Source organism: Neovison vison, chromosome 6 (genome assembly GCF_020171115.1).
Source record: "Neovison vison isolate M4711 chromosome 6, ASM_NN_V1, whole genome shotgun sequence".
Taxonomy (NCBI): Eukaryota; Metazoa; Chordata; class Mammalia; order Carnivora; family Mustelidae; genus Neogale; species Neogale vison.
In genome coordinates this window covers 183,865,960-183,879,193 of record NC_058096.1, presented here as the reverse complement: position 1 = coordinate 183,879,193, position 13,234 = coordinate 183,865,960, and the positions used below count along the sequence as shown (strand labels likewise).

At 49.4% G+C, this 13,234-nt stretch overlaps 1 protein-coding gene across 5 annotated transcripts in view; it reads right to left on the bottom strand.

Moving 5' to 3' along the window:
* Positions 1-13,234, bottom strand: part of PDZRN3 (PDZ domain containing ring finger 3) — a 241,875-nt gene that overhangs the window by 48,512 nt on the left and 180,129 nt on the right. Inside the window, exon 1 of one of the 5 annotated variants that reach the window (XM_044253150.1) lies at positions 411-729. The exons of the other annotated variants lie outside the window; for them this stretch is intronic. Within the exon in view, the coding sequence (XP_044109085.1) occupies positions 411-479 (69 nt within the window). The 5' untranslated portion in view covers positions 480-729. Of the gene's footprint in view, positions 1-410; positions 730-13,234 lie in introns of those variants that run through there. 5 annotated transcript variants of the gene reach the window in all.

The window sequence follows — 13,234 nt, the reverse complement described above, 5'->3', positions numbered from 1 at the left end:
ACTGAAAGGCGCGCCTCGGAACTATTTGTAAACAGAGACAAAACCGCACAAGCATCAATCATCATCCCCGTCTTCTCCAACTTGTTCAAAGGGTGACCACGCTCTGACCCTTCCTAAGACAGCCGCTGACACTCCAGAGAGCGGTCAGTTGTGAAGGAGCTTTGTGGCGTGACTGCTGGAAACGTACTTTGTGACTGTCAGCATCTATTTAAGTATTCAAATGCTGGCACCTAAGTGTCACTGGGAGGGAAAGCACGGAGGAGACTGAACGGAGGCTGTTTGGACGAGTCAGAGAAGCCGTCTCGTTCAGAACACAGACACACGCCCCCAGCCCCAATTCCTTTCCGAGAAGTTACACTCTGCCAGGTGAGTGCCGGTCCACGCCCACAGAATAAAAGGCAACGCGTTACCTGACAAACTTCATAGAGCAATTTGTACTGCTCCTCTTGCTTCTGCAGGCTGCACAGACTGCATCCCATGTTTAGAGGAACGTCCGAGGAAAGCTTCAGGACTCGCCAGCACCCGGGAACAGCAGCGTCCTGCGTGCAGGCATGAAGGGATCCTCGGAGAGCCTCAGGTGCATCGGACGGCTGCTACACTTCACATTGGCGTTGCTCTCTAAGGCTGAAAACAACTCTCTCCCTGTCCACGCTTCCCCTCCTTGCCTCGCAGCATGCACACACGCGCACACACACAGACACGCGCACGCACACGCGCGCACACACACACACACACACACACACACCCCGCTCCCTCCTCTGAGGGACTCTGGCAGCTGGATTGTGGTCCAATGCACACGGTATATATACTGCTGCTCATGCATATTAATCAGCTCTCATTGACTATTCATAACAGACAATGATACAGAAGCTATAATTGCCAACTATGACAGTTGAAATTTCTCTAATTAACAAGCAAGTGCTCCAGTGGTAGGGAATAATAAAAGACACTAACAATTTTGTAAGCCATTTTCTGGCAGTTACAAATAAACAGGGCTGCATTTTTAGCAAGGTCTCTTAGGATGATCCCTAATGCATTTAAGCTAAGTAGAAATTCATTTTTAAATATATCATAAAATTTTTGATGATATAAAATGTATTTAATGCTGCAGATAATGATGGTGTATAAACAAGTTTTATGGAAGGCACATGTTTTGAATGATATTCATATAATATTTAGCGCTTTACCAAGTTGCAGGAAAAATGTGCCGCATATGAATAAAATATAAAAATTTAAACTGCAAGAACTATGTGTGTGTGTGCAAAGTCACCGGGGGGTTGTAAGGAGACAGGCTCCCCTAAAGGTGAGGAAGCAGATAATCACCGCTAAAGTGTATTCACAGTTCCCAAAACAGAAAGTTATTTCTTAAAGGGCTGCCCAGCTAACTGGAAAGAAGAGAAGCAACCAGCCTAATACCATTTCTGGAGCTAGGAGATGCTCCAGATACCTCAGAACCCGTGCTGCTCAGCTAACTGTCACCGGCTACTGCGGGTCTGGATCTGATAATTCCATGGCCACCTACACTGTCATAGCTCTGATCTGTGCTGTGTGTCAAGAAAGCGGGGAGCTGCGATGACCCAGAGCATTTAAGAATTTTTTTTCTTGCTGCCTTGCCTCTTGTCTCCCTTTATTCAGCCTCTGACCCACTAAGTCTGACGGATGGCTTTCAAAACAAAAACCTGCTGTTTTCAAATCATCATTCCACCGCCTAAACAAAATGCACAGGTACTATTGTTTCAACGCAAATCACTGACGTATAAAATTCTCACAACTGCTTCCAAACCTGCACACCCCCCTCGATTTTATGAAGGTTGAACTGTCTCTCAGGAGGACTCCCACGTCTTGCCAAGAGGCATAACAGGGCCTGAAGAATAATGCTCCCTTTCTCTGGGAGCCCAGACACACCTGTGATGTGAGTAAACCTGTAAATAAAATCCCACTTGGGCTGGTGGCCAGCAGATACATCTGGTCCCATTTCTCAGACCCAGAAGATGAGGCATGACAACTTGTCACAGATCAACTCATAGCTCTGGCTTGCTGGCGCAGGAGGAAGGGAACCTTCATCTCAGACCCACACCTGGTGTCCCTATCATGGCTACAGCAGGAATGCCACCAGGGAAAAGAAACCACAGATGGGGCTGGGCAGTGGCAGTGACCTCTGGTTTGCCCTGATGCTGGGAAGGGCCCTATGGATCCATGAGCAGGTTACTGGGAGCTCGGTTTCCTGATCCCTAATTAGCTCTACAACTACCTACCTACCTTGCAGATTTTGTTGCAGCCTCGTGAGAAGACACAAGCTGTCAAGCCAAAGCTGTAAGTCATGCTTGTTCGCTGCCCCTGTCCCCAGAGCCTTCCCTGCTCTGTAAGTCTGCTCTCTTTGATTCCAAGTGAGATCTCAGTTCCGTCCACTTCTGTTTATCATCCCTTGTGTGCTGGATGACACTAAGAGACTTCGATGCACTTGGTGCTTCCTCTCCTTCCCACCCATGGGCTCCCCACTCTACAAGGTTTCCAGGTCCATCTTCATAAAGCAGAGGCAGGATCACTTCTTCTGCTTGCCTGAAAACCCCGCAATGACTTCTCATCACACTTGGATTAAAATCATGTTCTTTGCTGGGCCTCCAATGACCTAGGAAATCTGGTCCTTGCCCATCAGTTTCTCTATACCATCATCTCCTGGGGCTCTGGGGCTCACCTTATTCCCACCAAGCTGTGTCCCTCCTCAGGATTCCCTCCTCCGGACTGCACCCCCTTTGGCTTCCTAGCCACCCAGCAGCCCCGTCTCAGCTCAAACCAAGTCCCGTTCGAAAAGCCTTTGCTGGCCACCTTGTGTGAATCTATTTCTCTATCCTCCAAATGACTGTGTGGTATCATTCCATTAATTTCCCCAGTCTTCCTGCTCATTTATGCTTATCTGTTACTCAAGTCTCCTTAAACAGGGATACCAGCTTCCCGAGGGCAGGAACTGTGTCTGCATTGCCCTGCGGGCCAGCCCTGTGAAGGGGCTGGGGAAACACATGTCCTCTGGTTGATGTCTCCCAAACTCCTACCCCAGGGGGTGGACTGGAAGTACCACACACAGAGGACAACGGTGTGCTTGGTTTTCCTCCTCCAAAGTTGTGGGCTTTTAAATGATTTTTTTGATAAGGTTTTGCATTTCACATTAGCTTATATAATGTGTTTTTCCTGCATATCCACAGATAAATGTAGAAATGGGCTCCTGCTAAGGGGATAGGAAACTTAGGCAAATCCCTTTAGTCTTTGTTGGAAAACTTCAAAATCTCATTCGCAAACGAGGAGAGTTTTACCACATACCGCCCTGCACTGCGGAAAAGTTTCTCCAACTTTTGGCTCTTAGGCGTCCTTCACATTCTTAAAAAACTACTGAGAAAGTTGAAGAGCTGGTCTTTATTTGGGCTATACCTACCGATGTTGATCATGTTAGAAACAGAAATATGAAAATATTTATTCCTTCGTTCATTTAAAATAGCAACAACAAACCCACTATGTATTAACATAAATAACATTTTTATGAAACATTACCATATTTTCCAAAACAAAAAGAATTTTTTGGGAAGAATGGCATTGTTTTACATTTTCACAAAGCCCTCTATGTCTAGCTTAATTGAAGACAGCTGGCCTTTTGCTTCTGCATTCAATCATTTCTGTTATGCGATAGGGGGCTTCTAGAAAACTCTATGGCACTGTACGTTCATAAAAGAACAAGAGCAATAGAAAAAAATAAGATCTTGATGTTTTTAGGAACATAGTTTGACCTCATGGACTCCCTGAAACAGTATGGAGGACCTGCCCCAGGTGCCTGCATGATATGTGAGAATCACCACTCTAAGAAGACATGGATGGCAGTGAGCTGGGTGTCTAAGATCCCCATGCTTGGGGGTGGGGAGAAAAGTGGAGAGAATACTAATTCAAATTCAACTTATGGCTGGTCTTCCATTCTTAGGATTAATTACGCATTATTTGGGCTCAAGAATGAGAAAACACTCATACCCATTATGCCCAAGACAAGACTTAACCAAACTGATGATCTGCCTTAAAAATACACTTTCCTTTGCAAAATCATCTAGTACACTAGAAAAGTTTCATCTTCAAAATGTTGCTCCCACAGAGTAAGAAACACAACTCTGTCAAAGGAAGTTCACCTGTCCTGGGCTTCACACCAAGGCCGATCTGAGGGGCACGGACCATAGTGACAGGAAGTTATTTACGACAGAACTGTTTTTGAGAAAACAGCTGTCCCAGGAAAAATGAAAAACTCCAGGCCACACAAAGACACACATTGTTTGAGGAAGATGCTGAATGTCCTTTTTGAGTTTGTAATCACATCATCAGAAAGTGCCTAATGAGCTTGTGAGAGCCCAGAACACGCCTCTTGGGGGTTCTGGGCCATCAGACGCCAGCCTCTTCCTGCCTTCACGGTAATGAAAAATCCAGTGCCAAGAAGGGTCACCGAGGAACACACAGAGACAGATACAAGAGGCACATATAGTAAGGGCCGGAGGTGCCCGGGGAAGAGCCTCTATCATCATTCTTTGAACTTCCTTAAGACATCAAGGATGCTGAAAGAGTAGCACATGGAGATAAGAACTTGTGTTTGCTTAATTGTGGAAGCATCTGTCTGATACAGGCATACTATTCTGGCACCCAGACTGGGGCACCCGTTTTGTCTGATACCGGCCATCTGACCTTCCTGCTGTTCCCCATGTATGAGGGGCACAGGGGTCATCAAACTACAGAAGAACATCCTGGGAAGAGCGATGACAAAAAAAAGAGGTGGGGTGATGGAACCAAGTTCATGTTGAGAACTGGAGTCTCGGCGGGGACCAGCACGAGAGAGTTGTGGAGTCAGTCCTACCTCCCTTCAATCTCTGAGAAACCCGCCCACCGACTTGGTGTTTCCTTAAGCACTTTTCAGCTTTTTTCAGGATCCTGCGGGCTCATGAATGTGTTTCTTCCTGGTTGGACTCCCACTCTCATTTCAAGTCCTTCCTACTCTACCATGCAGCTAGACTCATCCCCCCTACCCCACACACATGGCGGATAAACCACCAACCTCCAGCAGAGTCCAAGTGCCCAAGCTTGTGGACCTGACCCCTCCAGCTCTGCCCGGCCTCTTCTGTCCTCTATCATTCAGCAGCGCTTCCTGCATTAGGGTCCTTCACGCCTCATGTCCATCCACACGGCAGGCCGTCGGCTTGCACTGCCCAAACGCTGCAGTCTTAGGTGTGGCCCTCAAGTCTCCCCACCTCTTCTGCCGCCTTCTTTCTGGCAAGCTTCACACTGCGTGGTCCTTCTGTGTTTCCAACACTTCCTTCCTCCCTGGAGGGGGCCCCAGAGAAGACCAGGACAAATGCAGCTTTGGAGGCCCACCCCTGCCCCCCTACCCCAGGTACTCAATCAGTTTCTCATAAATAAATTCAGTATCTGATATTCTCACTGAGTGTTCACTCACTATAAGGCAGTTTCCTGAGTTCTGAGAACACAACGGTGACCCAAATGGACACGACACAGAGTGCAACGCTCACAAGGAGATTAAGGCTGTAAACCTGCGAAAAGCAGTTTTTGTGCCGGCTCTGGTCTGGATGTTTGTGTCCCCTCCCCAATTACTACACTGACATCACACAATGTCCAGTGTGACGGGTATTAGGAGGTCGGGCCCTTGGGAAGTGCTGAGGTGATGAGAGTGGAGCCCTCTTTTCTTAGAAAAGAGACCCCACAGAGCTTCTAGTCCTTTCTGCAATGTGATAATACAGCCCAGTCTGTGACTTGGAAGCCAGCCCTCCCCCCAGCATGCTGGCACCCTAACCAGGGACCTTCAGCCCTCACGCCTGTGAACAACAGGTTTCGGCAGTTTCCCAGCCACAGAGTTGATGCCACTTTGTTGAACAACCCAAAGAGACCAAGATGCTACCTTGTGCAAGACAAAAGCTGCTCCTACAGGCCTCCCATCCACGGCATGCCAGAGATGCAACTCATAATCTGTTGAGCAAGCGGGTTCGTAACTGCTAGTGAACCGTCTCCTTGGTCAGGGTGACACTCCCAAGGCCTGTCTGAATCGCACGTAGTGAGTTCTCGAACTAATCCCTGAACACGGAGGAAGAACTCCTGGAAAGCCAGGTGTGGATGAGAAAAGCAGCTGCCGGGATGTCAAAACACACGAGCACCACAGCGGGGGGTGGGGGGGGGTTGGAGAAACGTTTCCCAGCACCCTTGGGTGCAGGTTTGGCTCTGAAAAGCTACTAAGTTCAGAATATCTGCTGAGGACTTCCACTCTTATTTCACACGAAAGGATGTTTCTCCTTTTGAGGTGCTGCTGTCCTGCGGGCACATCCTCTGGGCTCCAGGTGCCCAGTGAGCACCCTGGCTGCCAGAGCCCCACAGCCCGCTGCTTCCACTGCAAGCAATCGGGGGCGGAGGCACCACTGAGCCCTGGGATGGGCGGCGGCAGCGGGTCAGCTGCCCTTCAAATGCTACACAGTCAGCTGAGCACCAGGCCCCAAGAGCTACCTCACGAACCACAAAACCACTGGGCAAGGATGCGGCCAGAGCCACGGGGATCTGTCATGGGGCGGCTGGAATACAAGCACTTTGGGTGAAGGCAGCCAGTGGGGAAGAGCTCCAAGGGCCCTCAACTTCCAACAGAAAGTTCAAGTTTTCTGATGGGCTTGCAGCCCTGGGATGCCCCTGTAGATATGCATTTCTTCCTCAAAGGCCCCAAAGCACCTTGTGTTTGGGGTGGTGTCAGTGTGTCTTATTGCTGGGAGTGTGTGCCTCAGTTTCCCCAACTATAATTGAGGTTCCTGCAGGATGGACTCCTGACTAAGTCATCTCTAGGACCCCTGGAATGCCTAGAACAACATCCGAATCTTCTCTACGTGCATGTGAGTTCCTCCCAGAGAAGAGGGAGCACACCCACTGGCCCTGGCTCCGAGAGCCACGTGGGGAAGGGAGACTAATGGTCAACTCAGTCCAATCCAGAAGAACAACTCACGGGCTGTAGGAAGAAAACTCACAGTCTCCCGGGATCTTGGTTTCCCCACCTTCCAGTGTGGCACCCAGCCCCTCAAACCGGGATTCTGGAGAGAGGACTCACTAAAGAGAAGGCCTTTGAAGGTTCTCAGAACACAGCCCACAGGTGTGCAACCAGACGAAAGGCAAGCGACACACCAGGGGCCCCAAAGCCCTTCCAGCATCTTCTAGTGCAGAGAATGGCAAACTTTTACCACAAAGGACCAGACAGTAAATAGTTTACATTTTGTCGGCCAAGAGGCCAAACTGAGAATAGTATAGTATGTAGAAACTTATAGAACCATTTTATGATTTCATTAATTTTTTCAAGATTTATTTATTTTAGTGAGGGGGGCATAGAGGGGGAGACTCTTTCAAGCAGACTCCCTGCGGAGAGTGGAGCCCAACGCGGGGCTCAATCTCATGACCTGTGCGATCACGACCTAAGCTGACACCAGGAGTCAGATGCTTAACCGACTGCACCACCCGGGCGCCTCTAGAACCATTTTAAAATGTAGAAAACATTCTTCCAGTGCAGGCTGTATATAAACGGGTTGTGGGCTGGATTTGGCCTGGGAACCAAAATTTGCCAACCAGACGCCGACCGAGTGAACAAAGAGTTCTTTGATACAGACAGCATGAGGAGGCAGTGCTCGCTATTCTCCCCAAGTTAAGCAGGAGGAAATGGGCAGGTAGGCAGGCAGAGAGCCACTGACCCAAGAGCCCATGGCCAGTTAACAGCAGAGATGGAGATGAGATGCAGATCCAGACTGCATAACCCCAAACCCACGAGCTGCTGTGTGTCCAGTTCCCTTCCACCACCTTACAGGTTCATCAGGAATACTGTATGCAGAGAGGCTCTGAATGCCAGGTCCTTGTTGGGAAGTGGCAGGCACTGCTACGGAAAAATATCTATAAGCCACACAATGTACCTGTGATGATCCTGTTCAACACACAAAATCTGTAACTCACTGGCCTGCCCAAGAGGACAAGGCACGCTTGCTGCAGCTGTGATATGTTCCCATCTCACGCTGGATAGCTTTTTCCTTTTTGATATTTACAACCACCCAGCAGCCCCATCCCAGGTTTCCCGCCTGAGTCCAGGGGATGTGAAATGTGTCCAGTCCTCCCCAAGGCACTGTGCCCGCTTACATATGACAGACCCCCTCAAAGACTATAATCTGAATGGCATGAGGGGAGGACGGATTCTGTAGCTCTGTGACCCTGGCCAGGCTTCCAGAAGTGCCGGGGGTTATCTCAGGCCGGCCGCGAACCACGTGGGACGGTTCCAACCACGGGATGTGGGATTCCTGATAGCAGGAAAGAAGATTCCAGGCCTGGAGTCTAGGCAGGGAGGGACGGAAGAGGAGGAGATGTGACAAAGACAGATGAGTGAACACAGAAGCTGAGGAGAAGGGAAGATAGCTGGAGAGGGCGTCAGGCTAGGATTTGGGGGAATTACTATGGGGGCAAGCACATCATTCAAAGTCCCGATGGCTTAAGCCGGGCTTACCTGTGTGAAGCCTGAACTCGGATGACAGAGAAAGAAAGCACCTGACAGGACCAAACAGCCAAGATGAAGGACATTCGGCAAGAGGAAAGGGGGAGAGATCTGGAGCTCAGGCTACGGGACGCATGAAAAGGGCCCCAACTGTGTGACAGTGGATTCAGAGAAGTGACTAAAATAGCAGGAAAAAAAAAAAACGCACATAAAGGGACAACTGAATGTGACAAAACCTTGGGCAAAGGAAGAGACAGGACTTTATCTCATGACATCAGAGGTCCCAGACTGCGTGCTGGACCCATGCAGACTCTTCAGAATTTTGGATCGGGGCTGAGTAAAAACACCATCAGGAACTCTCACCTAAAATGTGTATTTTGTGGACATCTTTTGATCAATCCCCCAAATCTGACACATGTATGGCAAACAGAAGCAGAGTAAAGACTGTCCCCTTGAGATGGGGCTGGGGGTTGTGGTCCCCACCTCCCTCCCAGGTGTCCTCACGGACCGGTTTACACTGGAGGACACCAGGGTGCCCAGGGCCCTATGGCGCTGGTAATATACGGAGAAAGCAAGAGAGACTCAGTGGGAGACCCCCGCTGGAGCCCACAGGCTGGCCGCTCCGTAGCCTGCCTCCCTCCTCCACCAACACGGGTCCGTGAGCTCACTCAGGAGGGGGCGTGGGAACCAGGCTGCTCCCAGCTCCCCAGCTCCGGTCAGCCGCGGTGGGAGGAAAGCAGCAGCCCAAGTCCGCGCCACGGGTGGAAAGAAAAGCCTCGCTTCAGACCTACCACATGCTGATTCACACCTTCTTATTAATTGCCCGCAAGGAGCCAGACACTTTTGTGTAGTGATAAACAAGGAACATAAAATCCCAGTCCTCACGGAAGAGCTGCTCTGTGTCTCACTTCCGGCTCTCCTGGGACTACGGCGGCTTTTGCCAAATTGACCGATGGCTTCCCACCGGGTCAGGCTCCAACAATCCTGTGGTCCTGGGCCTAGCTAGCTTCTCTGCAGCAACTTTCCACCGGGGGAGGGGGGATCTTTCCATTTTGACATATGGCCCCAACACTACTTACTTTGTATTTTCCTCTAAAGCTACTCACTTGGTTTTATTGGAGAAAAAAAACAAAAAACAAAAAACTTTTATGCCTCCTGGGAAACCATGATCGCCTACAATGTATAAAAATTATTATTAAAAATAATCATGAATGTAAAACGAGAAAAGAGGTCCATTCCCATCCCACACAAACGACTATATGCCACCATGTTTAACGTGTTTTTGGAATGCACGTCCACTTGGCACTGAATTTCAGCCCCAACATGACCTTTCCCCTGCCTGCTTTGTCAGCCTTCCCTGTACTTTCACTGAGCCTGTTGGCTCTAATTAGGTAGGATGCCCTCTGCACACTCGGCTTCTCCCATTTTGAACTCCAAGCCTTTAAATCCCATTTATATGAAAGCCAAGTCCAACGTCACCCCTCCAAATTCAGCTCTAGACCCTAGGTGCTCCTACTGCACCTGCTGCCATCCGGTGTGCGCTGGTTTCTTGGGGGCATGCCTTTCGGTCTTCCAAACCATTTAAACTGGCAAATGTTAAGCTAAGTGTTGGGGACAGAATGGTGACTGTGACCAGCTTCCTCCTCTGGGAAAAGCTACAATTTCCTAAGACAGAAACACCACAGTGTTTTATGACCAATAAATGGCTTTGATACAGTGATTCATCAATAAGCAAGTATTCACCGAGCATCTGAACTGTACATCCTACCCACGGAGCGGGCCCAGAAAAATTGTACAACCTTGTCTTTATACCCAGAGAGCAGATCACTCCCTGTGGAAGATGGGATTGAACTATAAAGGGGGCAACAGGAAGTCTGAGTTGCAGAGAGCAGAGGCTGAAGACAATGGGGGCCACTGGTCCTGATACCCACCCCCCAACAAAAGAGTTATCACAAAGCCCCCTGGGGCCATGCTTCTGGGTCTGTGGTAATTCAGACAGCCTCTGTGGAGGAGGCAGGGTCTGAGCTGGCTGTTGCAAGATAGAAGGAACTTGGACACGGGAATAGCAAGGCAGAGAGAACAATGCGTGCGAAATAGCATGAGGGAGAACTTGCTGGTTGCAGTTGGAGCTGGGTCCCTGGACCATGGCAGGATGTCCAGGAGGATGGTGGTCTCGAAGGCAAAGAAATGGTGGGACAGAAGCCATGTCTGAGGAGGTGATCTGGGACTGTTGTCTTTGTTGGCGTGAAGGTGGGAGAGTATAAAATGGCGAGAGAGTGACACAGGGTACAGGCAGGAAGTAGTAAGAAAGAGCCCAGATCTATATTCAGAACTGGGTGTCCTGATTGGCAAATCTCATGGTCCTTTCTTTTGGCAGATGCCAGGCTGAACTACTGCCAAGAGTGGGTCAGAGAAACGCAGCTTCTGTGTTTCCGTCTCGGGCAGGCTCAAGGATCTAGGTCACAGCCCTGCCATAGATTGTTTTTTCCCAACGATCCGTAATTGAGCCACAGGATCCTGGACTGCTCCTGGGTGAAGGAATCTGGGATACAGGAAAAGCACGAGCTGGATGGATGACTCGGGCACTAACAGGAAGCTAATTCGCTATTTTAAAATCACTCAGAAGATGAAAAAGTAGTGGCCAAGAGACGTATTTGAGGGAGAACAAGAACATAGCAAAGTGGGGCTTTGTAATTCACTTACGCCGCTTAGGGTGTATGCTACCAAGTCTGACATTACTTATCAAGCTTCTATCCTGGATTTACTTTTGATATAAAACAGCACTTCAGAGATTAAGTAAGCAAACAATCTTATGACCAATGACTTGTTTTAAGAGAAAAATGCTCTCACAAAGGGCTATCCTAATTTTTCTTAACACTTCTCTGGGAAAATATAACAACGATATACTTGAGAACTGGGTAAAAACTATCTGACATTGTACTTCGTCTCTGAAACTGATCTATAGGCGTCCAAAAGCTAATGAAGTTGCCTGCAATACAAATGGGGGGGAAGTAAAACACTAGATCACAGGCCACACTCATCCGCTTCGGATTCTGGTCTTATGGGCAGAGCCCAAGGGCAGAGAAAATTGAAGTGATTTAAAATAGTCTCTGATAGGATATATCTGATATTAGTGGGCTTACTGAAGCGAGACAGTAATATCCAGAGATACCAAGGTGTAGAACCTGTTAATGGGCATCCAAATGTTTGGAGGCCTGGGACCTCCACATCTTTTATCGTGGGGTACCTGCCTACCGTGGGGTAGGCAGAGCTACACTGGGTAGATCAACAAGAAGACCAGGAAATGGGTATCCTGAAACCATGATTTATTTTATGGGAGGAACCCAGGAACGCTAATGGCATCTCCTTTCAGTTTCCACCTTCTGCCCCGAAGGGCCCTCCCCCATCAACCCGCTCCGAGTTCTGCCCATCTTCTTCCTGAGTCCCTCTACCAAGACCTACCTTGGGGCAAGTCATTTTGTTACAGGAAGAACAGCAAATACATGGTCATACAGACAGAGCGTGTCCCCTCACAGCTCTGCTTGAGCACACCACGCCACCGACCCCTTCACCGGCCACGCACGCTGACTTATTAACTGTACCGTGGACGCCAAGGACCGCTAGTTCTCTGCCACTTGGCGGCTCACAGACCAGTCAAGTTATCAAGGGGAAAAGTGCCTGATGAACCGCGTGGTCAAATATACACACTGTCTTGTAAAGACCTTTAATCTGTTAGTATCTTTTTTTTTTTTTTTTGTAAAAATATTATTTATTTATTTGACAGACAGAGTTCACAAGTAGGCAGGGAGGCAGGCAGAGAGAGGAGGAAGCAGGCTCCTTCTGAACAGAAAGCCCGATGCGGGGCTGGATCCCAGGACACGGAGATCATGATCTGAGCCGAAGGCAGAGGCTTAACCCACTGAGCCACCCAGGCGCCCTCAATCTGTTAGTATCTTAACTGGGAAAAAATCCCCTTAGAATGACGGGACACAATCTAAGAACTGACAAAACAGAGTGACTTGATACTGACCAAGTACTCGCGGCACGATCCCTTCGGGCTCTCTGCAGCCGCACCCCTCCAGGGACGGCAGGCACGGGCACTAACATACATGCCATCCAGCCTGCGCCTGGTGACAGGGAAGCTCCCTGCCTGGAGGAAGAAACGCTGACCAGAGTGCACGGAACAATGGACAATGAGGCACCATTTCTTCTTTTCAGTACCGAATCGTACAGCAGCAAGTCAGCCTGTCTCATCCGTCTCGCTGTCTTCACTTGCGTCCTCCGTGTCTCCCACGGGCATGATGCCGGTGAAGCAGACCCCCAGTTCCTGCCTCTCCCCTCTCCTTTATTCCCACCTTCACTCCCAGCTTTCTCGTGCCCTTCTGAACCCAGGACAGGAGGACTCCTCATTGGTTCAGACTGACACGGGCTAAGCCATCACTGCTTCTAGGAACCTCATGAAAACATATGTGTCTATGCAATCCATGCATCTGTCTCCCTGTTTATTCCCCGGCCCCAAGTTATCCGTGTCGGTGGAGAAAGAAACTCTGTGCACTTCCTGGCTCTATCCCACTGCCCTTGTTTGGCTCCTCCAGTGTCTACAGGGAACGGGGGCCTCTCTCCCTCTGAACTCAGGTTTTCTAGACTCACAGAGACGGTCTTGCTACAATCCCTCCCACTGTGTTCTCCGGCCCAGCCCTAGCT